Source organism: Notechis scutatus, chromosome 5 (assembly GCF_049901735.1).
Source record: "Notechis scutatus isolate UNSWTSFEM ecotype Mainland chromosome 5, rNotScu1.2, whole genome shotgun sequence".
Lineage (NCBI taxonomy): Eukaryota > Metazoa > Chordata > Lepidosauria > Squamata > Elapidae > Notechis > Notechis scutatus.
The window spans coordinates 55,639,462-55,665,321 of NC_142013.1; the positions used below are offsets into that span (position 1 = coordinate 55,639,462).

At 38.5% G+C, this 25,860-nt stretch overlaps 1 protein-coding gene across 3 annotated transcripts in view; it reads left to right on the top strand.

Moving 5' to 3' along the window:
* The first annotated feature begins 312 nt into the window (after positions 1 to 312).
* The window catches only part of PDE9A (phosphodiesterase 9A), an 88,659-nt gene continuing 63,111 nt past the window's right edge, over positions 313 to 25,860 (top strand). The window contains exons 1-4 of one of the 3 annotated variants that reach the window (XM_087967568.1): positions 313 to 709; positions 19,240 to 19,310; positions 23,176 to 23,253; positions 24,096 to 24,139. In XM_087967568.1, coding sequence (XP_087823694.1) covers positions 533 to 709; positions 19,240 to 19,310; positions 23,176 to 23,253; positions 24,096 to 24,139 — 370 coding nt within the window. In that variant the 5' untranslated portion in view covers positions 313 to 532. Of the gene's footprint in view, positions 710 to 19,239; positions 19,311 to 23,175; positions 23,254 to 24,095; positions 24,140 to 25,860 lie in introns of those variants that run through there. The other 2 variants (XM_087967565.1, XM_087967566.1) reach the window with 2 other exon arrangements.

Here is a 25,860-nt window from a genome sequence, read left to right on the forward strand (position 1 = left end):
AACCCTATATAATCTTTACTCCTTCCTTCTTTCTGGGCCATTAAAGCAGAAGTGTGCCTAAAAGACTTTATTTTAACTTTAAGAATTCCAAGTGCTGCTGTACCGTGCCCTTAAAATCAACTCGCTGACTGAATGCCATACTTTTTTTCTCTTATGTCTAGACAGACTGCTAAAAGAATGAATTCTCAAACCTTACTATAAAAATCCTTAACACCAACTGTGAGATAAATGCTGATCATTTGCTGAGTGTTAAGAGCTGCTTTGTGTCAAAGCAGCTAATCAAACCCTACTTTTCTGTACAACCGTGGCACATTGATTGCAGAAAGACTCCTTGATCTGAAGCCATCGAGAGTTGCTATGGGAATCAAGAGGGCAGTCGGCGACAGGGTCTGGAGTTTGGCTCCCGCCTGTTCCTTCACAAGAATGAGAAAACAAATGAAAGGAGGAGTAGAAAAGTGATGGGAAATGCATGCATATCTGAGAGGGAGGATTGTAGTTTGAGGCTGCAGAATGGGAAAGAGTGAAGAGACTTATGCATCTAGAAATAGTGTTTCAGTTTCAGTTTGCTGAACCTTATTTCTGCTGTAAAGTTAATCCAACGAATTACAGTCAAAGTCTCACTGTAGCAAATCTTAGGAAGATGGGATGCAGCTCATCGGCATACCAATCCAAGTGTATTTATCTGGATATTAATGGAAGAATTCAAAAGGTATTTGTTCATTCCTTTCTTGTTCACAGCTACTATCTTTATCTGTTTACGTTTGCATCTAAGTGGATTCATGACCTCACTTTTTAAAAAAAGCTTCTGTATCTTAAGCTCTATTCAGCTATAAGCACTGCTGCCTCTTTAAAGCAATCTTGAAATAAGAATTTAGGAACAAAATCCTCAGGATTTGGACAGCGTGAATGGATACTTGTCTCTTCTGCACAAATTTAGTATGTATGCCATTCTGTGGATATAAATGCAAAGGTTTTGTGTGAATGGTTTTCAGGGTAAATAGAAGTACCTATTTTAGTAGTTAGTAGAAAAATAGAAAGGTTTAAGTAGAGTATTTGGGGGTACATCAATATTATATTGAATTATTTCCTTAAAATGTCTACCTTTTGTAATTATTCTAAGGTACCTAATAAATATGTATTTGTGCATTTGTATATGTACATATACACATACTTAAGTGCATTAAACTTCTATTGTAATTCATACTATGATTTTATGAGTTACATGAATCTATTAATTAAAGAGGGAGCAAATCTATAATAGAGAAAGTGTGGCAAAAATACACTTTTTGTACATATATGACTCCTCTGCTTAATCTGTGATAAATTACCAGGAGATGGGACTTTAAAAATCCAGTTAGTTTCATGACTGAGGTGCTGTATGTGCTAAATCAACATGGCATGTGTTATTAATACATTATTACATCAGCTTCCCCAAATATGTGTGTTCTAAATGTGTTTTAGTCCTGTAGAGAATGGAAAGAGAGAGAAAATACAGCAAGCTGTTTGTCCATTCCTTATCCTGAATATGCTATTAACCATAAAACTAATTTAATAAAACTTTTCTCTGTTTCTATTATTATTATTAGTAGTAGTAGTAGTATTTGTAATTGTATCAGATTTAAGGCTGCAGGATTCTGCCTACTATTCTGGGATATCCCACTAAATTGAAAATAACATTTTTTAAACAAAGCTTGGGACTGTATAATAAAAGACTTTCTATATGTGATTTTATTACAAAATACGATTATATCTTCCCACAAAAAAGTAGTAGTTCAGAGAAGCTTTATTCTAAAGAAAGTGTCTTCTTAACTTCTTAAAAACTTCTTAACAATCAGAAGATGACAAAAATAAATATATTGCCATTTAAAATGATAGAGATGGAAGAAAAGTAAATTTTAGTATCAATGTAAATCTCTTGTTTTCCTTTACAAATTGGGGATTACAAGTTTGAAGCATGTTTGTAAGACATAGATTTGAGCAAGTTGATATAATATGCATTAACTATTCGCAGGCTTTACATATGTTATGATGTCACATATGCCATGCACCTGGCACAGGTACAACAGTGATAAAACATTCCCTGTAAAGTATTTGAAAATGTTATGTAGTGTGAAATAATGGGAATGGCATTTTAAGTTGAGCTTATATGATTTTAAGACTGTTTTTCATTTATTGTCAGTAGTTTTAAGTGCATTTCCAAGCACAAGAAGTATTTAGCTCCTTTAAACAGTAGGATTTGCCCATCCACTGCTAGAGATGGATGCAAAATGAAGCCTTTTCATTTGTCCAATTCCAAATTATGGAATTCTCTCTCCAGCACAAATTGGCCATTTATTTATATGGAATCTGTGACCTATTGTCAAGACGTATCTCTTTTTCCCACTCTTTTAACCCTGACCTTCCATTTTATGGTGTTGGTTTCTGATTTCCTATTTTTATTATTAGATTTTGTAAGGTATTTTTTTTTAATGTTCTGCTGTTTTAAAATTATATTAGTGCTGCTTTAGTAGCCCTTTAGATTCAAAGTTTTAAGTAACTACGTACACAATTATTGTAATATCTGCATTTCTTTTAACTCAAGATCACCTTTACCCGTCTTAGAAACCTACATATCTTCTGCAATATTACCTTAGCAAATGCCTGGTGGAAATTAAGCTAACAAATTGAATTTGACACTCCTTGACAAAGAAAAAGAAAATTTGATTGCACGTTTTTGATCGCATGATAATACACTATTCATCCCCCCACCATAATAGAGAGTTATCCCCAGTTGCATATGCCTAGATTCTCTTGGTGGCTTAAGTCTTGCAGAGGCATATTAAAACCTTCTGGGAGAAGACATATGAGTAGAAGATAGAAAGCAGTAGAAAAAAGCATCAGGGGAACTATAAACCTTATTTTCCGCCTGGTACTTCGAAATACATTAGGATAACAGATCACAGAATTTCCAACCAGCTGGGACTATTCTGATAAAATTTCTAGAAGGTTCTTGGTTATAGAAGGCTGAAATAGGCAGTGTGCCGAAGGGCTGCCAAAATAAGCAACTATCAGCCCGACAAAATATAATTTGCAGGACCATGGATAGTTCCAAGGCACACAGCTTGTTCCAGCAGTTGCTAGAATTGAACCAAATCCTTATGTATTAGATAGAAAACCTATATACAGTATAACGCAAGCTCCATCTCAGGTAAGGATGTCCTTCTAGAACAGGGCTGTCAAAGTCCTGGCCCATGGGTCAGATGCATTATGCAGTGTTTTAGCGAAGGGGAAAAAAGTTCCAATATGTCATGTGACACTGCCATGACGATGTGAGTTTGACATCCCTATTCTAGAAGCTTTGACTCTGAACAAAGACTCATTTGATACTCTACATGGTTTACTGGTGAGACCCAGGGGTGGGTTTCTACCAGTTCTGTCCACCTCTGTAGAACCGGTAGCTCTGAAGAGCAGCAGACATAGAACTGGTTCTATGTCTGCTGACGTTTTTGCCCACTTGCCCACCTGGGCTCTTACCTGATCTTTATTTCCTGATTTTTCAACTTCAGCTGCCAAACGAGGCACAGCTGCAGTTAAAAAAGCAGGAAAAGAGGGCTGTTTCAAAGGCTGCTTCTCTGCACACAGCTGCTGATGACGATTTACAGGCACGTGGCTCGCAGCGTGCAGGGAAGCTCATAAATCCCGAACCGATAGATAACCCTGTCGTATCCCACCCCTGGTGGGACCTACAGCATCTCAGGCAAGAAGGAGTCATCCCTGTGATTTGAGACCTCATGGGACCCAAATTGTGCTGTCTGCTGGTCCACTGGTCAGTGTTTTCTGATATATTTTCCTCAAGCAATTTTGAAGTCAGATAGGAAAAGTGTATGTAATTTGGCTCTAGTTAGTATTGTCTTAAATACATTTCAAATATACTATAAAATCCATAGCCACAGTATTAACAATGTATCATGACCTGCCCAGCTCTACAAACAATTGCCAATCTATGTGAAGGCAGAAACATCTTTTTCACCATGCTTTCTTAAGGACTTCCTTTCTGACAGTCCTTTCTGTCATTTATGTTCTTGGATACCCTACCATTTCTATGCTGAACATTTATAACATATTTCTGCCTTAACCAAAGATTTCTAATGTTAAAAATCAGAATTAAGTTATCTTTGCCTAGTTCTGGAAAAGTCTGAAAATTTTCAGAGAAGATATAGCAATCCCAAAACCTTCAATATTTACCCTCAGAAGTGCAAAATTAGAACGTTATGCACTGTAAGCATCATTTCCTTGAATTTGTAGTATTTTGTCATTTCCTTGAATTTGTAATATTTTTTATATTGTTTTCAAAAAGGGAATGTTACTATCTCATTTTAATTTTTTCCCCTAAAACACAACTCTGGTTTTTACCTCCATACCCCTAGTAGAAATGGTAATACTCCTAGTAGAATTTTATTGAGCCAAACTAAGAGAAAGAGGGGAGGGAGGGAGAGCCAGAGAGAGACACCCTTGGTGTTCTTTGAACTTGGTTTAGTGGAGGGATTCAAAAATTTTTACTACTGGTTCTGTGGGTGTGGCTTGGTGGGCGTGGCAGGGGAAGAATACTGTAAAATCTCCAGTCAGAGGTTAGAGTTAGGGTTTGCCGGTTCTCCGAACTACTCACAATTTCCACTACCAGTTCTCCAGAACTGGTCAGAACCTGCTGAATACCACCTTTGGCTTGCTTGCAGATGTTTCACTACCCAGATAGATAACATTATCAGTGCTAGTGATTACTTTCTATTTATATACATTAGCTTGCCCTGCCAGAGTTGTTCTTCTCGTTGTGTCTTCCCTTTGACAGTTCCTTGATTAGAGGATTGTTTTCTGCTTGGTTGTTTCTCTGTTTGATTGTTTTTCTCCTTAGCAGTTCCTTAACTAGGGTATTCTTTCCTGCTTGATTGTCTGCATACAAACAACCAAGCTCAGAGAGCACCAAGGATTCTACATTTGATCCTGAACTACATGAAGTATATTGTCTTCTACTGATAGATTTGTTTCCAAACCTTGATTAAATGCTTTCTGTGCTGTCCAGCCAGTGTATGGGAATTGGATAGTTAGGTAGCAGTTGTAAGCTGTCTCCTTAAGGGAATGCATCATGGTAAATGTAGTTAAGGTATCCTGGGAAATGTAGTCCATATCATGTGACCACATCTGTAATCCTGATTGGTCACTAAATTGACCCTCAAGGGGTTGGGGGAGGTTTTCTTCATTCTTGCCTGAACTCACGGACTCATGGTAACTGTTTTACTTTTATCGCTACAACATGAGGGAAAAAGGATAGAAGATAAATCATCTTTTTACCTATAAGACAGATGTACAAAGGATTGGTCATTAAAGAAGAACTTCATCACAAATGTGAGTTATGAGGATACCTGATGAACCAATAAAAGTACTTTGTTATGGATGTTTTGTGGAGTTATCTATCTGCATCTGTACAGGATACAGAATAGTAAAAAGATGATTTAATTTGAAATCCTGAAGCCCATCAGTATAAAGACTGTTAATTTGGATTTGTGATAAAGCAAGTAATGTTGAAGCCAGGAGTGAATGAAGAATACTAAGCTCTGTGCCTCAGTTTGAATTGCAGGGAGGCGCAAGAATCCCCCCCCCTTCTCCTTTTCCAATATCCTACGCTCTGGCTTTCAAAGACTATCAAATTTGCCTCCTTCGATCCTTTACTGAGGCAGGATTCTTTTGTCTTTCGTGTCAAGCCAGAAAGGGGCAAATTCCCCCTCCTTTTCTCTTCAGTGAAAGAAGTGCTGTGTCTCAAATTACAACTCCTAACTGGGAAGAGTCAATTTGTAAAACAAAGGGAGGAGCCAGGTTTTACCATCTGCCCTGCTTCTCCCCAGTTACTACCTACAACCTTTTTTTTTCAAATGCAGATGAAGGAACTCTAATCTCTTCTTGTGATTAAGAAAATAAGAAACTGCAGCTACAATTCTCAGCAGTTGGAGAGGGTTTGCCTTTTTTCTCTCTCTTTCTGTTCCTATGTTCAGCAGGAAGTGACCAATAAAGATACCTTGCATTCCTCGTCACCATAGAAACAGCCTGCCACAAGGCAGACCCCTTTGTTTCAAAACTCTATACAAATGCTGAAAGCGTTCCTTCGCTTGAAAAAACCTACAATGACTTCCTTTTTCCTCCCAAGCAAAGGAATTTGATCTTTTTTCTTTATCTATGCAACATATATTTTAAAAAGCCCGCTTGGCTGCTGGGAGGAATTTCCCCCCTCTTTCTCTATCCAACCACAGAGGCTCAGGAAGTCTTGCTGTCTCTGCTGACTTGTTAATGCTTACTCTCCAGAAAGGGGATTTCCTGAATCTTAAAGCAGCGGCTTCTGGGGCTCAAAGAAAAATCTCCCTGAGTTTTCCAATACGTGTTTGCATTGATAATTCCTTTTTTGAAACTATTGTGGACAATTTAATCAATTTAATTCAAGATTAACTGCAACCCAACAGACCTAAGCAAAGCAGCCCACAGCTACATCTGGGGCTCAAGGAGAAATTTCCCTGAGGTTTTTTTTTTTTTTTACACAGTTTCTCAAATTTGACCAGAGTGTTTATCCAATGACAATCCCTTTTTGCAACTATTGTAACAGCGTCTTCCAGACCCTCTGCTGCCACCTTGTGGAGCAAGCAACACTAACAGGCATATTTCTGCGTTCAGCCCTCGTCTTCAGACTTCGCGACACAACCTCTAGTGCCCCCTTATGTTGCAAGCTCATAACGCACTCTAGAAGCAGCCATACTGTGCCTTGTGCTAGCATCACCCAGATTTTGCAGTGCCACCTACGTGCTCCAGTATTAAATCCAGCAGCAATTCTACTTTCTGCTACCAGCTTGCAGCGCACCCTAGTACAAAAAAAGGAAATTGCACGGAAAATCACTAAATTTTTCCAAAGTCACCTTTTACCAATTTGAAACATGGCAACTGCTTCAGCCATGACGGATGTCCCTGCAGTACCAGAGGACTTGAACCCTCCACCCACCTTTGATGTAAACCTGGAGCCTGGTTCCCAAAACCCAGTTTCAGATGTCCAAATCTCTACGGAAGTGGTGATACCTCCGAAAGCCTACGACCTTAGAAAGAGTAAGAAGCTTACCGAACCCATGGAAGAACACTTGAGGAACAATTGGGAGAAGCAATATCGCTGCTACGCAGACTCATGGGCGGAGCTTGGGAAGATCTGTGATGCCCCAAAACACAAGCTTCTCCCCGAGAAACTCCACACATTGTCTACAATGACGTCATACAAAGAGATGACTTGCCCTCACAGAGAAGTAACAGAGAACCATCACTAAGGTGTGGAAGGTTAGACTTAGCAGTCAGTGGTGGGTACAAATTCAACGACAAGCCAGGCAGAGAATACCTACTATGGAAGTCTATTTTCACGAGCACCGCCCAAAGCGAACAGCTGCTTAAATTTCTGTTGGCATGGCTAGGACCACGGTCTAGCTACATGGTGAAACACATTTACACAGGCTTACTTAACGACCCAGACACCACTCTAAAACGAGCGTGGGATGCTTTGAACTGGAAATATGGCGAAGACACATTGATGGAATACTCGCTCCTAGAACGACTTTACAGTTTTCCGTGTATCACCATCCACGAAACCCAAAAACTAGTTTTCCGTGTATCACCATCCACGAAACCCAAAAACTAGAGGACTTTTCCAACATCCTTACAGAGCTGTGAACAGCCAAAGAATGTTCTGACTTACTAGGACTGACTTGCCTTGATCTCTTCATAACGCAAGAAGCAATCATCGCCAAACTCCCAAAAGAAATATTAGAACGATGGATTGTTTTGTCCAACGCCTTTCTGGCCGTGAACCGCAGACAAGACCCACCCTTTGCCTTTCTCCAAGAATTTGTCTTCCGGAAAACAGAGTCCTGCAACAGCTTCAGAAACCTTCGCCTCAGAAGCAGAGTTTACCAACCTAACAGAGACTTCTACTGCAACTCTGGACCTCTCCAACCTCTACTGCACATCTCTACAGATCATCACCAAACATCCACACATAACACCGATATCGACTCCTCATCCACACACAGTTGGGGAGAGAACTCATCAGATACAACCCAATTTAGATTTCCAAATACAAGGAGAATACAGTTTTGTCCTATGCACCACACTTGTCACACACTGAACAGATGCACTGGATTTGCAGCAAAATCACTGACCCAACGAAAAGAGTTGCTAAGGGACTACCAATACTGCTACAAGTGTTGCGTATCCAAACACCCGCCCAAGTACTGCACAGCCAAGGTGCAATGCGACTTATGCCATAGTGACCAACACCCGAATGCGCTGCATCCAGACTCCGAGCCGCCACTGCAGATATCTCATAACCCTCCTTTGGACAAGGAGCCTCAACGTAACACAGAAGCATGCAGGGTTCCTCAGCAGATTGACAAACCACAACCAAAACCAAGGATGAGTGTCAACTGCACGGCACTATGCGCTGACTCACCATGCCCTCGTTCATGTCTTCCCGTATGTGTAGCCAAAGTGTACCCTGAAGGATGCCCTGAAGATGCCATGAAAATGTACGTGCAGATAGACACTCAAAGCACCTGCACCCTGGCCAGACCTGCATTCTTCGACCACTTTGAGGTGCAACAGAATGAACTTCACTTCACTGTATCAACGTGCCATGGACCAAGAAGCATGGCGGGGAGGAGAGCTTCTGGACTCTGCATAGAGTCATTGGATGGAAGTTCCCGGTTCCCACTACCACCCGTATTTGAATGCGATGGGGTACCGAATTATCGCAGTCAGATCACAACACCTGAGATCATAAGTAGCATGCCTCATCTACAGAACCTGGCTCATCACTTTCCCGCTCTAGATCGGGAGACTGAGATCTTACTCTTGCTGGGAAATAATGCCCCACACGCCTTTCTCTTCTCCGAGTCAGTCAGCAGCCCTGTAGATGGCCCAGTGGCCATCAAATCTCCACTAGGATGGGGAATCATAGGAATTGTCAGTGACAATCGGATGCAGGCTCCAACCCAGGCAAATGCCTTAGCACCATCCATTCCAACAGCCTCCCGATGCCCTTTAGCACCATCGAAAACAAGAATGCCATTCCAGACTAAAAGGCTCTGGCAATCAGTACACTTTCGCTAGGATACTCTAAACAGCCGCCAGCAACCTCCAGACATCCACTAAGACACTCTACATGGGCATATGCCTATGCAACACCCTTTCCAACACCTACCCGGCTCCCGTTGACACTGTGGAAGCAAGAGTATCGTTCCAACCCTAAAAGGCCACCAGAAGCGACCACCAGACTTTCACCTTTGCCACCAAGAGTACCTGTACCACCTAAAAGGCCGCCAGAGGTGACCAGCAGACTTGCACCAAGAGGCTGAACTTCAAGATTGAACCTCAAGCTTTGCATGCTTTGCTTTGTTTGATGCTTTATTAATGTTTACTGTTTATCTTAGTTATATAGTTATATGCTATTCAGTTACTATTACTGTCTATTTCTTATCTTAGTTTATAGTTAATTTTTTTCTTCTTTGAATAGTGGAATTTACAATTCCAGGTGGGGAGTATGCTGTCCAGCCAGTGTATGGGAATTGGATAGTTAGGTAGCAATTATGAGCTGTCCCCTTATGGTAAATGTAGTTAAGGTATCCTGGGAAATGTAGTCCATATCGCGTGACCACGTCTGTAATCCTGATTGGTCACTAAATTGACCCTCGAGGGGTTGGGTTTTTTTTTCCTCATTCTTGCCTGAACTCACGGACTCGTGGTAACTGTTTTACTTCTATCGCTACAACATGAGGGAAAAAGGATAGAAGATAAATCATCTTTTTACCTACAAGACAGATATACAAAGGATTGGTCATTAAGGAAGAACTTCATCACAAATGTGAGTTATGAGAATACCTGATGAATCAATAAAAGTACTTTGTTATGGATGTTTTGTGGAGTTATCTATCTGCATCTGTACAGGATACAGAATACTTTCTCCATGGAAATTATACCATTTGGAATTTCTTTATATAACACAATCTAAACTGATTCCCCAACCCCCTATCATATTGGATTGCTACTTTTATTCAACAATTACTAGCTAAAGGACATTTTTATTGTTGAAGAAAATGTGGGAAGGATGTATGTCTGAAAAAGCATGATAAATTTTAATACAGAAACTTGCCAGACAGATTTTTATCTGTTTCATTTATTGATAATGAAACTTTATCAACTGGGACTTGGATTAAAAAAATCAAGGAAATGAAAGTGAGGAGAGTACTTTATTGAATTGGACAATGTTGTGTTCATAAAGACATGATTTGTACAATGTTAATTTCCATCTTTCAAATGCTGTGGTTTTGGAAAGAGCAGGTTAACTGAATTCTCTGTTGACCATCATCTGTTAGTTAGTTAAAATCCTTCTTTCATAATTATCTGAGACATATTAAAAGGTTTTACTTCAAAACAAACTTTAAACTTGGGTCATTTACTGAACAAATATAAGAATTATTCCTACATAATATTGTAAAGGGAGCTTTCATGACCATTTGTTTAGTGACCATTCAAAGTTGCAACAGCAATTCAAAAGTTACTTACAACCACTTCTCACACTTACATCTGTTGCAGCATCCCAATGGTCATGTTTACATGACTATTTCTGCCATGAGTCAGCTTGAGCTGGACATAGTAGAAATATCTGTAATAAAGAAATAAAATGAAAATATACCCTTGCTACCATTGACATTACATGGAATGTTCTATTTCACATAATAGTTAATGACTGGGCTTGGTTTGTTTGCTAAGTATTTGATAGATTTGAAAAAGACTCAAAGCAGAAATCCAAATTACAGTGTCCCTGCTGGTTAATTATCCAACTTCTACTTGAACACATCTGACAAAAGGGAGGAGCCCACTCCCACACTGATTTCATTATCAATCTATTTCCATTGTCAAGAAATTGTCTCTAACATTCACTTCACCTCTTTCAGTGCCTCTAAATTCTTTTTAAACTGAATCCTAAACACAATACTTGAAGTGCCAATGCAGAATTAATTTTTTTTTTATTCAATTCCATACTGGGATGGTATAGATTAGAATATCCTGCCTTGAGCAGGAGGTTGGACTAGATGGAAGACTTCCAAGGTCCCTTTCATCCCAATGACTCTATGATTCTAAATAATAAAAACATTTACCTTTTTTGTTCCTCACTTTCACATTTTATCAGTCAGAGTCTTAGGAGGCAAAGATATCTTTGTTGGATCAACAGGTGGTTCATCTACCCCATTTTTCTATCCAGGAACAAAATTCTATCAGAGTGGCCATTTCTTTTTTAATGTAATGTGACTCTCTTGTAAGGCTATTCCTTTCACATATGTCAAGAACAGCATTTGGTATATTTGAGCTGCATTCAAGCAGCAGACCCACTACTTTTAGATCCCAGAAATATTCCAGTTGCAATTGGTATACTGGATGTGCTTCAAGAACAGTTCCATGTTTTCATGTTTATTTCATGTGTGCATCAAAGCCAGCCAGTACTGAAGGGTGTACATTGTCATTGTGTAAAAAAAGATGATTTCTATAAAACAGCATGTGATAGGTTAAATTACAAGTTATTTTCATGATTCTATAATCTATAAGATACATTTCAAAGTGTTTAGGAAGCAAAATCTTCGTTGTCCAGTGTAACAGTTCCTTCCATCTCCCTTTCCTAGTTGTAAATAAAAATATAGAAGAAACAGACCAGAGGACTGAATTTGGGGGCACTCCAATATTATTTTAAAAATGCCTAGTAATTATGTCTTTATTATGACTGTTGTGCAAGTTTGTTCCTCTAAGTGCTGATCAACCTCTAATCAGACTTTTATAATGTATTTAATAAGTTTGTGCTAAATATCTAAGGGATGCCTCACAAGTTGCTTAGCAACGTAATCTGCCTGTTCCAACTATGTTTTCTGGCTCATCCCTTACATGCAAGAAGTATGTATGTACATATGTAGTTCATGCACTGATAGTTTCTTCCTGCTGTTTAATTGCTGAAGCAGGCAGGACATGAAGCAAAGATCAATGTCTCAACAGGCCAAACTGCATTTTCTTGAAAAGGAAATGTCTCTACAGCACAAAAACATCTCATTAAGGAAAAGCACCTAGTGAGTGTCATTATTTAGCAGTTTTGAACCCTGGTTTGCCCAGCTCTGTTGCAAGACACCACATTGGCTATGCCTGCAGTTGTGAAAAAGAGTTGCTGTAACTTTTGTAGAACATGTTAGAGATTTACTTACAAATAAGAGAAGAAGAGAAATATTAGAAAATTTCAGTCTAGGCTGAAGGAGATGAAGCTTATAAATGAAGATGCTATTTGCTGTAAGTGTCAAGATTTATATATATTTGCTGAACTTCTGTTACATCACCATTGAGATATATCTGGTAGCTTACTAACACATTGTTTGGGAATAGGAGCCCTATACTTTAAAGCTATTTGTGTTTTTCAATTTGTGTGTGTATTGGATTGATTACTCCAGTCCTTTTAATATGAGAGGAATCAATTTTATGTATTTTTGCAATGCTATTCTAAGTATATTTAACAGAGTTAACAGTGAGTATATTTAAAGATAACTTACTTACAAGTAAGTATATTTAAAGGACTTTAACTGTGAGAACAATTAATCAGTGGAACAACTTACCTTCAGAAGTTGTGGGTGCTTCATCACTGGAGGCTTTTAAGAAGAGATTAGACAGCCCCTTGTCTCAAATTGTATAGCGTCTCCTGCTTTAGTAGGAGGTTAGACTAAAAGTCCTTCAAGGCCCGTCCCAGCTCTGCCCTGATTCTGATTAAGACTATGTTTGTGAACATTATGAAATCATCATGTAAATAGTTTTTCCTAATCATTATTTTGACTGGTTTTATTGTTGCTTCTATGCATCTTTGCAGGGGTGGGATTCAAATTTCTTAACAACTGGTTCTGTGGGTGTGGCGTAATTTGTGGGTGTGGCTTGGTGGTCATGTGACTGGGTGGACATGGCTTGCTGACTGGGCAGGGCTTGGTGGTCATGTGACTGGTTGGGTGTGGCTTGTATGTAAATATTGTAAATGTTTATGTAAATATTGAATTTTTTATTTAAAAAAAGAACAACTTTTACCCAAAATCAGCCAAAGCAGGCAGTCAGATTGAGTTGCTTGCAGAATCGCAGATTCACTCACAGATCTACCTTTCTGCAATCTGCTGCCTGAGTCTGTCACATAAAATTTGCTTGCACATTGCAGGCAAGTTGGATGGCCTGCATGTGAGATAAGGAGTGACTGGGCAGGGAAGGGAGGGGTGAGTGGGGAGGGGCAGGGCTAGCCAGTAGCGTGATTTGCCGGTTGTCCAAACTGTGCAGAATGGTAACAACCGGTTCTATAGAACTGGTCCAAACTGGTAGAATCCCACCCCTGCATCTTTGTATTTTCAGCTCTGCCTCTTAGAGTGATCCTCACAAGCCAGGATCCTGATAAAAGAGTACAGAACAAGGATAGGTGTTATGGGCAGGTGTTATTGAGCTAGAATGCTATGTACAAGTTTGTTTTTGACTCATCAAGAGTTTCCTGGCTCTTCAAGCATGTAAAATGCTCACAAATTGCCCAAAGAAGGGAAGATTGCATAGCTATTTATTATCTCCCTTAAATTGGCAGCTTGCTAGTAGTTTGTCATTTCAGGAAACACAAGAACTGTAGCAGCAAGATGGAAACATGATCTCCCCCTCTTTCTAATCTGTTTGGAAGCCTAGAGTGACAATCAGGGCACTAATAATAATACCTGGGCTTCTTTTATATATGATTTGTGCATTTCCAAGATGTATCATGGACAGGAAATATAAAAGGGGAATGCCACTTCATGAACGGATGCAATTTCAGCTCAAGGATTGCCCACTATAGAAATACAAGTATCTCCCTTTTTATTTTAAGTGCAAAGTACAAAAAGGGCTTGGCATTCATTTGTCTGTTAGGTTAGGAACAAATTAAAATACTGAATGTTACTAGCTTCCTTCATTAGTTATATGTGGGAAGAAGTTCCATGGAATGGAGTTGCATTATGTAGCTGGATTTGTCCTAGTCCCCTTGGTTGAACTCTGAACTTCTGAAGTGAGGTCCGCTATATGAGAAGGACTTCTGAATGGCTGTGCCATTGGGGATTTGGTTATGTGAAGCTCCTAAGCATAAACCACAGTTGACAACTAGTCTCTAAGGAAAAAGCAACGTGGTGATAGTGCAGCAGATCCTGTGGCAAGGGTCTAGTGATGCCATGCTAATTTTGAGATATGTAACATTAGCAAAGGGCCTCCTTCAAAGCATTAGGTGGCACTTCCTAAAGTTCATGGATCACGAGATGCATCTAAAAGCATCTTGACTGCAGGACCAACCCCTGAAGACGACTCTTTCAAGATATAACCCAAATGAATATCAACTGCTTTAAACACTGAACAGGTAGACTTCAGTCTATCAAGATATCAATTGATCCATTGAAATTCAGTGAACCTATCCTTATGATCAATGGTGGTATTCTACTGGTTTGGCCCGGTTCTGCCCAGCTGGTAGAGCTGATGAGCAGCGGATACCAAACCGGTTCTCTCCGACACTCTGCTGTTGGGCCCACCCGCCCGCCAGGGCTCCCATACTAACCTTTATTCCCTGTTTTGTAAGCGCAGCTGCTTTGCGCGGCACAGCAGATTGCCACGTGGAAGCTGCTGAAGTGACAGGGAGAGTGCAGGATTGCAGGAGGTGAGTCAGCAAGCCTCTGCGCCTGTGCCAAGTGCACATTTGGTGCATGCACACACATGCAAAGTGTGTGCGTGCATGCAAAGCATGCCCACCAAGCCACACCCACTGAACCAATGGTAAAAATATTTGAAATGCACCACTGCTTATGATACTATCTATCCAATTTTAGCAAGCATTTGCAGATTTAAAATAATCCTGTAAATATTGTAATGAAATATTTCTAAAATTCCTTTAGTGATCCTCAGCTCTCATTATAGAACCATAGCATGAAAAGTTGCTTGAAAGGAAAAAAATGTTAAGTCTGTAGGCTGAAAAGGATTTTCTACTTCATCACAGCTTTTTCTCTGTCCAGAAAAGAAAAAAAAAAAAATAGAGCATATTATGATTGGCTTAAAATAATGTCCTTTATTTCATTTCCTGATATGCTTATCAGAATGCAGCAAGGATTTTATTAGGCACAGTGTTTATCTACAGCATATGCAGATCTTGGTTTTGTTAGTGAAGACCAACAAACCTTTATGAAAATGAATTGCATATCAAGATATTTATGCCAATAAAGTAATATGTTTTAATAGGTTCCTTGGTTTTGTTTAATCTCCACTGCCTATTGCTTAAAAAAGAGGAAACTATTCTATTATCTCTCCCACTTTGGTCCTTAACTAACCATGCTAACTATCTGACTTCCATTTGTTCCAATTATATTGCCATATCTCATTTACTTTGCATTCATTCTGTTCAATGATAATTGATTTCAAGGCTCAGTCCAGCCTATTTCAGAAGTTCATTCTAAGTTCATTAGACTGCACTGATTGCATTCTCAAACATTAGCAGGTGGTATTTTGCCAAACTAAGTATTTTTTTTCTGATAGTACTTCTTGCCAGTTTACTTTCTTTTCTGCCAAGGACTTCAGTAAGATCTGGATCTGATTTATTCAAACAGCAATAACACCCTGGTTTTGTTTCATAACTGCAGCTCCACAGGAGCTACAGAACCTATTGCTGTAATTAAGAGAAAATCAACCATTTTACCTTAATTAGTTTGTACAGAAAAAAAATGTGATAGAAAAAGTATACCCTCGGGACTTTGGTTATCCCAAAAGTGACAATAAATGGATGACGGTAAATGGATCAAAAATAAAGTCATGTTGTCCAAAATGTTGTTACATGGAAATGTTCTAGAAAGGAATGTGAAATAAAGATATCTATAGCACTGTTACATGATTTTAGTCCTAGGGAGCACTATATTGAAATGTATCTGTAACTTTCTATTCTTATTCAACTTTCCCAGTGAATGTTCTTTGATAAGAATGAAACTGCTGGAAATAGAACATGGAAGTTGGCAGTATCATACAGTTCTAAATCACTTCCCTTTCCTATTCACATTACATTTTTAAAATGTTCTTACAGCCTATCATTTTGACTGCTTCTATAGTTCTTGTTCATTTGCTATATCCAATTTATAAATACTTGCATATAGAATGTCAAGATGCCAATGCCAGAATTGTGAAATTGTCGTATGAATGAATAATCAATCAGCTTTATTTAGCCTTGCTAATTTATTACATCCAGTAATTAGCTTTATTGTTTGGCTAAGTTCAGAAGTTGCATTAAATAATAATTTCTTTTAATTGTATACACCACAGTTAAGAATTAGTGTGACATGTGGATCCAGCAGCTTTAAGTGATCAAACTCAATATCTTCCTTTGGGTTTTCCCTCTCAAGGATTTATCTTTGAATCATGATAAAAAATTTCCCATTATTGATTATACTTTTAATCTACCAAATAATCCATATTTCCTCAGAAGAGTATAACATTAATTAAAAATAATAAAACAGAAAAATAATTGCAAACCAATATTTTATTTAAAAGCAATTGTCCATTTCTGAACTTTTTTGCAACTGAATCTTGTGGTGAGATGAATGGCAAACAAACTTAATAAATAAAATATTATTTTTCTTAAAAGTTTAGTGATATCGGCCATACTTTTTAACCTGGCTTTTACCTCAAATAAAGTTCTGGAAATGATATCTATTGTATTCTTGTATACTGGAATCAGTGGTGGGATTCAGCCGGTTCGCATCTATTTGGAAGAACCATTTGTTAACTTTCTGAGCAGTTTGGAGAACCGGTTGTTGAAGAAATCTCCTTCCAACAGCCTTTTGGGTTTTTTTTTCCACTTTACAGTGCTAATCCTGTCAGGAAGGCAGGAAGGAAACATTCTGGTGTGCCTCTGTGTTGTTTCTAGCCTAATCCCTATCTTTATTGCCCTGCTTACAGAAACTGCCTTTCCGATTTAGCCTTATTACATTGTAATAGCTAATGGGGCTTGACTTTCTTAAAGACTTTTTACACTGCTTTAGTGGTTCCTGGCACTGTGCTTTTGGAGTGTACTTCCAAGAGGTAGGATGTAGGCTTGGCACTCTGTTTTTTTTTTTTTTACTGTCTTTCTGGGGGCATGTTATCTTTCCTTAAATCTGGATTATTTCCTTAGGATGTCTTGTGAGGTGAGTGAGACCAGCTGATATCTTTAAGTGGTGCAACTTAATCTAAGGATTGCTTCTCCTGAGTGGGAAAGGGTCCTGGGTGGGAAAGAGTGTCAGTTCATTGAGCACAGGAGTCTGTTGTCTATGGGGATTCTTCAGTCATCCAGGTCATGGTTGTCTCAAAGGTGCTTTTTCTCAAGAGGCAACTGGACTTTCTTGATTTCCAGAAAGTCCAGTTGCCTCTTGAAAAAGCACTTTTGGGACAGGAATCTCTTGCATTTCTTTGGAGTGGCCAAAGCACATAATTGCTCACTGATAGTAATTTTTTTATTAAAAAAAAGGAGGTAGGGATATGGATCCTCCAATTCATTTTAGTTTTCTCTTATGATAACAAGGCTTAGTGTCAGATCCATGTATCTGTCATTTCTTCGGTGGAAGAAGAAAAGGGGGGGGGACTGCTAAAGAAATCCTTTCTTGATGTAACCTGAATATATTTAATCTTATATCAAATTTGTATAACCTACACATGATACAATGAAGGGAGGAAACCCAGATGGCCGGAACCTATCACCTCTGAGAGGCACAGCCAGGAGATGAGAAGATAATAAAAATTCCACAGTGAGATGTGTCCTGGGAACCTCTGGAAAAGTTCGTTCTAAAAAGGGGGTGGGGGGAAATTAGGTATGCCCTGGGAAACTGTGAGAAAGATCGTTCCTTACAAAAGGGGTGGGGGGGAATTAACACACTGGCTTTTGTTTCACTAAATACACATCGAGATAAGGGGAGGGGTTCTAAACTCCCTTATCTCTCCCTGTATGCCTGAGAGACCTTAGACGCTGCTTTGAACTCCTATATGAATTGTCTCATCTCAATAAAGGATTCCTTTTGATATGTTTGGGTTTCAGAAGTTCATTCTTGTTAATTGAATGTGAAAAAGTTCTGTAGCCTGACACTTAGTAACATGGCACTGGGCTTGAAGTTTATATCTGTGGCATGTACTAATTTTATTGTAATCCTGACAAGCTTGGGAGACTTGAACCTGGATCCCCTATATACTTTGTTAATTTGTCTCTTTAGCTTGGCATTTTGTAGCCAAGTGTGCCCACCCACTTTCTGGAGAGCTTAAATGACCTCTCTGCTAAAGGGTTTCACCTTATGAGCAAGAGCTGCCAGCTGATAGCTACCATTGCATTTTAACTATTTTAATTCCTCAAAGTTCTCTGGCACCCTGGCTAATTTATAACTCAGGGTTGCAGGTATTTTTAATCTAATGATTGGTATTTAGGGCAGCTTTTTTCAAGCAAAGAAGCTTTTTGTATTTTTGTACAGATACTTGATTTCCAACAGTTCATTTAGTGACTATTCAAAGTTACAATGGCATTGAAAAGTGACTTATGACTGTTTTTCACACTTACAACCATTGCAACATCCCTACAGACATGAGAGGCCAGGTGAAGTGAAGTGCCCCTTGATGTGAGTGGTATCAAGTTGGCCACACCCACCTAGTCACATTACCACCCAGCCACACTTACCCAGCTGGTCATTAAGGCAGAGAATTGGTTGTTAAATTATTTAAATCCCACCACTACGGGAATACGTTGTACTTTCAAGAGTCCTTACAATGAGATTACAGACATTGATGGTCCTTTACTACAAGAAACAAACAAAACATCATTCTGAATGCAGGGAGCATGATTAATTGGGTAGCATCAAAGTCCCCCTGAATAGACACAGATGCTTTGCAGCTTCATATCTTGGAGGATTGGCAATGCAGATGGTCATTCATCACAATGAGAATTTTATAAACATGTTGGCTAGAAGTGTGTTTCTAAATAGAAAACACAATAAAGGCTTCAGAAAATAAATGGAAAAGAAACCAGATCATGCTTGGTTTGAAACAAAAATCAGACAATAGGCTAAAATTGCCATTACAAGCTCTTTCTCCTTGTTATGTCTTCACTAATTCTCTTTTCTTTGGCAGGTGACTTTCAGCAAGTATTGCAACTCTTCAGATCTTATGGAGCTCTTCTGCATTGCTACAGGATTACCAAGGTAAAAATATTTTCTGAAGACTATTTACGTGAACTACTAAAATTAAATTTCTCCTATCCATGAGTATAAAGAATATAGAAAAATATCATTATGAAATATGGAAAATATCATGTAAGCATATTTATGTATTTTAAACAATGCAAATATTGCTTTTTCATTTTTTCTTAAAAATTGGACCTATAAGCAATAACCCATGCACACTATAAAAATTATTAAAGAAAATGAGAGGCCACCAGATTTCATCACCAATTAAAAATCCAGAATTCTAGGTTTCTATGCTACTGAATTAAAATCCTTACAACTCTGTAAAGAAAGTCAACATTTTTCATCTTCCTTTTTTACATATGGGATTAAGTTTAAAAGAAATGAGAAATGGGTATTTATGGATTCATATTAGAGTCTTTTTAGCTTCTGTGGTGCATTAGCTCTGATAAGTATGAACCTATTGCTTTACCTCGCATCATTATGTTAAAAATGGAAAGGGTGTAAAACTTCTGTATTGATATTTGAATTCTGCCTTAGGCTTTATTCACATATGATAGGCATAAACAACTCATAAATATTCACTGTATTGAAAATTAATATAAAACCAAATTGGCTTGTGTAACCATGCACTTTGCACATTACCCATGTAGTTTCAGTCCCTGATGGTTGTTGCTTCAGCAGCTGTCAGCCAGGGAATTCACCTCTGCTGAGTTTTCCTCATGGTTGATTTTGAGGTTTGGTCATCTAGCTAAAATTGAATTATAATTTAGATTAAAGATTCACTTCAGATGTTCATTTTAATCGTTCATGGTTTTCATAAGTGGTAAATAATATTGAAAAGGTTAGCTGGCTAAAGATTGTTTTTCTAATGGTGCTCTTAAGACAGGAGTGTCAAACTCAAGGCCCGTGTGACAGATCTGGCCCACGGGGTGCTTAATTCTGGCCTGCAGGGCAGCCATGGAAATGGAGAAGGACCAGCCCATGGTGGAGCCGTTTTTGCTGGCAGAGGGCTTCAGGAGGCCGTCCAGGCCGAAAACAGTGCCCGGGGATGTCACAGGCAGCCCCCCCCCCCTGGGCTCCATTTTCGCTGGCAGAGGGCTTGCAAAACAAACTAAAAGCAAAACAAAACAAAAGGAGAAATGTTTCCCATTTTGCATTTGAGAATCCAAGAAGGTACAGGAAAGGAGAAAGGGAAAGAGGAAAGACACAGCAAAAGAAGGGAAGATGGGAAGACAGCAAGGAAGGAAAAAGAAGGAAATGAAGGGAGGGGAGAGAGGGAAGTCCTGCCTTAGCACTTGGCCACCAGCAGATGGCAAGGCTCTTCTGGAGGATAAAGGTTTGGCACTCTCCCTGATCTCACCTTCCTCTGCTGGAGACAATGGATCCCCCCAGCCCTGCCTGGACCACCACAGGTGCCCCCAACACGAGTGATGTTGAGCTGGCCACGCCCACCCTGACCATGCACACCTGCCCCCAAGGTTAAACACAATCCAGCCCTTAATGAAATCAAGTTTGACACCCCTGTCTTAAGACATATACTATTCACATTTGCAACAGGCACTTGTCTCATTTCATCTATATGCAATTGCTATCCTAGTAATGCATGTACCTCATAAATCTCTGCAGTACCCTTAAGCCAACATGTTTTGTTCTTGGTGCTGTCTATGACTACTCACTTTTACTTAATGTAGATCAAAGAATGTCAACACTCTGGACTATTGAAGCCTTCTTTTTCATTGCCACATAAGTTTAATTTAACAATCTAAAGAACTCATACATGGCTGATAAAAGCATCTTTCTCAACACACGCACGCACGCACTCACACACACACACACACACACACACAATTAACTTTCTTAATTTTCAGGTCAGAAATAAAGCTCTAACTGCCTACCCTGAAAAATAGTATTTCTGGTGTTGGAAGAAATGTCCATCTGGGTTCAGTTCCAAGTGGGAAGAAAGACACTGGAAAAATGGAGACTACTTGGAAGGATGGTTTAATGGTGGACAGGACCACATGGTTTTGAGGTCCTGGGAAAAAGAGAGCACATGGTTGAGAGAGGGAGAGAGATTTATTCCCTCTGTTGGGCTTTGAACTTGCTTCCTGTTCCTGTGGCAAGAAATGTATCCTGATTAGTTGTCAGACTCCCATGGGGCCATGCAGGGGTAACTTTGTAGGTTGACTTGAGTCTCAGGCTTGGTTGAATCTTGCTGGGTGATGTAATCTTCCCAGGTACCATGTGGTGAGATGGGTAGAGGTCTAATCTTATTATGTCCCGAGAGTAAAGGTCTTTTGTGTTATGGATAAGCTGGCCCAGCCTTTTGTCTTGTAGATAGAATGGCCCAGTCTTTCTGGGGCTGTTAACAAAGGTGTGGGCTGCTTTCCAGGAACATGTTTCTCCTTTTCTCATCCAGGAAGATATAATATTCTGCCTTTTAATATTTCCTAGAATATTTATTTCTTCTAGGAGAGGGTGCTAATTTTCTACACTGGCATATATGTGCATTTGCAGAGAAATTACCAAAAATGCTTCAAGATGCTCCTCTGAAGAGCTCTTGCAAACCAGCAGTTTTGATTCCAGGTAGACCAGGTAAATGAAAGCAGTATAGGGAACTGTACTTGTTATGTTTTTTTTCTAATCCATTCAATCTGTGAGCATTCTGTTACTTGAAACACTAAAATAATAATATAATCAATTGATTTAAAATAATGTAGGGAAATTATAATAAAAACACATAAAAGATTATCTCAGTATAATATCGGTACTTAAAAGTAATTGAAAATATCTGGGAAAGAAAAGTCTTTTCTTCTAACTGGAAAAGATTCTGGATTTTTATGCTTGCTGGTATTACATGTCAACTAAAAACAGGCTTTTACTCCTGTAAATAAGTGTCTAATAAAGGCATCTTACAACATTTCAAACTTTTAAAATATCATAAAATGTAATGCAAAACCATGCATTTCTTTAGATCTTAGGGTAATATAAAAACCTTTCATATTTTACCATCTGGACTGCTTTCAAAGGAAAGTAAACAGATTCATGCAGAGATATATCATCAACCATATCCGTTGCTTCAGAACATTAGCAGAATTGCATGCATTTCCTTCTTGAGGGAGCAGTAAGAATACAGATCTGTTTCATAACGTTATAATTAACTATCTGAATATAAAGAAGTGAATTATCTGACTATTACAGCTAAGAGATGAAAAAGTGAGTGTATTGTTGTATCATATTTTAACTGAATCATCATTTTCATTTGTATGAATAACAGGGTTCCAATTAACAGTGAGATAATGCACGCAATGAATATGTGATGCAATACCATGAATATTTCTGAAGTCATTTCAGGTGCAGAAAATGCAATTCAATCTACATTTATTAAGAAAAAATGTGTCCATTTTAGACCCACATGGCACTAGGGTGTATGTCCAAAACAATAAGATTGCAGTTATACTTTCTTTTTATTCTCCCTCAGATGCTCCTGCAAAAATCCTAGGCCATTTCTCTATCTGTTCAGCTGAAATCTATATGCATACATCTGTATATTCATTTTCTGCTGAATGTTCAGAGGATACACAAACAATAGTGGGGGTACCCCAAAATTATGATTACACTTTCCACTGCAACATAAGGTATTTATTAAATACGCCAGCCTTTCCTAACCTGGAATTCAGCAATCATATTCTGCCATTTTTGTTTTGACACTCTCCTTCTCTTAAATGATTGTAGTTCTTTGTCTCTTTAAGAAGGCACTAACTGTTTAAACTACCTGTCAAACTTCCCATTTAAAACATGAGATGTTGGGTTCTAACCTGGTTAAATAAAAGCTGAGTTCTAACCTGGTTAAATAAACCTAGCTTTAAACTTTGTCTTCCAGGAATACAACTATTTCACTCTTCACTGCTGATGACTGCATAGTATCCATTGATCCCACTATGCCAACCAATTCTGAAAGGCAGGTATATCTTATTATGGTTGAAGCTAGCTTTGCAGAGTGGAGTTTTTCACTCACCAGTTCTTTTGTATAGGAATACAAAAAAACATCTGGTGAGTGAAAAACTTCACTAATGGGAAACAGCAAAAATTACTATAACAAGTCTAAAGACCCATTTAAACTCAAAACTTATTTTAGTTTTAAGTATTAAAACTAATACTTTATTATTAAAGTATATGGAGTTTTATCTGGGGAGGGAAAACCATTCCACAAAGTATTAGCTTATATAAAAACAAAACATCTGACTTTCTCTGAGGCTTACAATGAGATTACAGACATTGATGGTCCTTTACTACAAGAAACAAACAAAACATCATTCTGAATGCAGGGAGTTTGGGATATGTATATTAATTAGTGGTCAGAAGCTAAGGCTCTCCTATTCCCCAAACTTCTCTTCTTTTCCCAGAACTTCTCTGTTTCTGGTATAATTTCCCATCACAGCTGTTTACACTGAAAGTCACTTTTACCCTTCACACTGTACTCCTCCCAGCCTCAAGCAGACATACACTATTATGTTCCATTAAAGTTTGCAGAATTATATATATGATTAACATGGTCTGATCATAGTCAAGATCTCCTGACTTTATTGAAGGCGAGCAGTTAAACTTTCTTCACTTAAATAATAAGCTCCTGTAGCAACCTTTTGTTTTGCAACATATTATTTAAGTCGGTTTCTAACTGTATATCTTGCCTTTTCTTCAGAAGACCGAGGGATGTGCATAGTACTCCGTGCTTTTTCCTCACAATAGTATTAATCATTTAGTAGCAGAAATAATGTAAGGGTTTTTTTTTCCTTCTTGTAGGACACCTTACAAAGTAATACCTGTGGCCACTGGACAGCAAACAGGTAAATTATATTTTAAACTGAAATAATTTTAAACCCGTATTGTAATATCGTATTGAAATTATATTTGAATTTCACTGATACAATACTCCAATCAGAATTGAAAATAAATTTACTGGGCATCTATGGAGATTCTCAGTCACCTGGGTCATGGTTGTCTGAAAGGTGCTTTTTTTTTAAAGGCAACTGGACTTTCTGGAATTTCTTTTAAGATATTTGCTTGGATGAGAAGCAAAACGTCTTCAAAGAAAAACAAGAAAGTCCAGTTGCCTCTTGAAAAAACACTTTTGGGGAAATTTTCTGGGCATTTGAAGCCCACTAATTTTAATAAGATAAACCCACTCTTGAGGTAGCATAACTGTCCCATAGGATATATCATTTTACAATTTCAATATTATTTTCATGTAGTTGACTCCTCTGTTTGACACACTTATTTGCCACAACACTTAAATTCTACAATGTACTTACATCTTTAATTATATTAAAGCAGGCCCACCATTCTGATACAACTTGAAAAAGTGCAAATTACTTGCAAAGAGAATCAACAATAACCAATTGTTTACATTCTTGTTCATCTTACAGCCCCAACAAGGTTCCGCTACTTAGGACATATCTACCAGTAGAATACATTCTCTCTCTTCTCTGTAGCCTTCTGTGTCTCTCCAAAATTTATTGGTCTTTTACTGGAGTTTGACATGCTATAGTGGGTCTTCCCATGGGAATAACAACAAAGAGACATAATATGAACAGAAATTAGTTGTCACTCTATATTTTGAACCCAAGTATAAAATATTTGCTTGAAAATTCAGACAAAGGAGAAATTCTCAAACAATTGCTCACAAAAACAGTGAGCCAGTAACACTGCTGTGCTGCTGCTGCTACCAGGGGTGGGATTCTACTGGTTCTGTCCACTTCTGTAGAACTGGTTGTTCTGAAAAGAAGCAGAGAGCATACATAGAACCGGTTCTATGTCTGCTGCTGTTTTGGCCCACCCACCTGCCCGGGTTCTTACCTGACCTTTATTTCATCCGTTTTCAACTGCAGCTGCTTTGTGCAACACAGCTGTAATTGAAAAAGCAGGAAAAAAAGGGCTTTTTCAACCGCTGTGCACCCGCACACAGCTCTGCTCAGCTGTCCAGGCAGCTAGATGATGATGATATACACACATGCACAAAATGTAAAATCACCGAACTGGTAGTTACACCGGTCGGATCCCACCCCTGGCTGCTGCTGCTCTTCCTCCTCCTCCTCCTCCTCCTCCTCCTCCTACTACTACTACTACTACTACTACTACTACTACTACTATTACTACTACTATAATTTCTTGGGAAGAACAATCCCTTCATTATCCCTTTCCTTAGAATTTAACGGAAGGATGGGAAACCAGAAGATATGGGTTGCTGAAGAGATTATTACAACTCGCTACCTATGTAAATGTATATATAAGAATATGAGTTTCTTACAACATTTGCTTCTCTTTCAGAAGGTTTGTTGGGAAAATATTTTTATATAAAACTGAAAGTGAACTGACTAAAAAAAGGATTAAGAATTCTGACTTTGCCCATTCAATGGCAAAATACACTTGTAGATAATAGACTTACTTTCTCATTGTTTGCTTTTTCTACATCTGATCAGCTAAAAAGTATGAGCTGATTCTTTTTCTTTAGGCAAATGTGTTTTAAAGACCCATGATACAAGGTGGATGTAAAGTTATCAAGTTACTG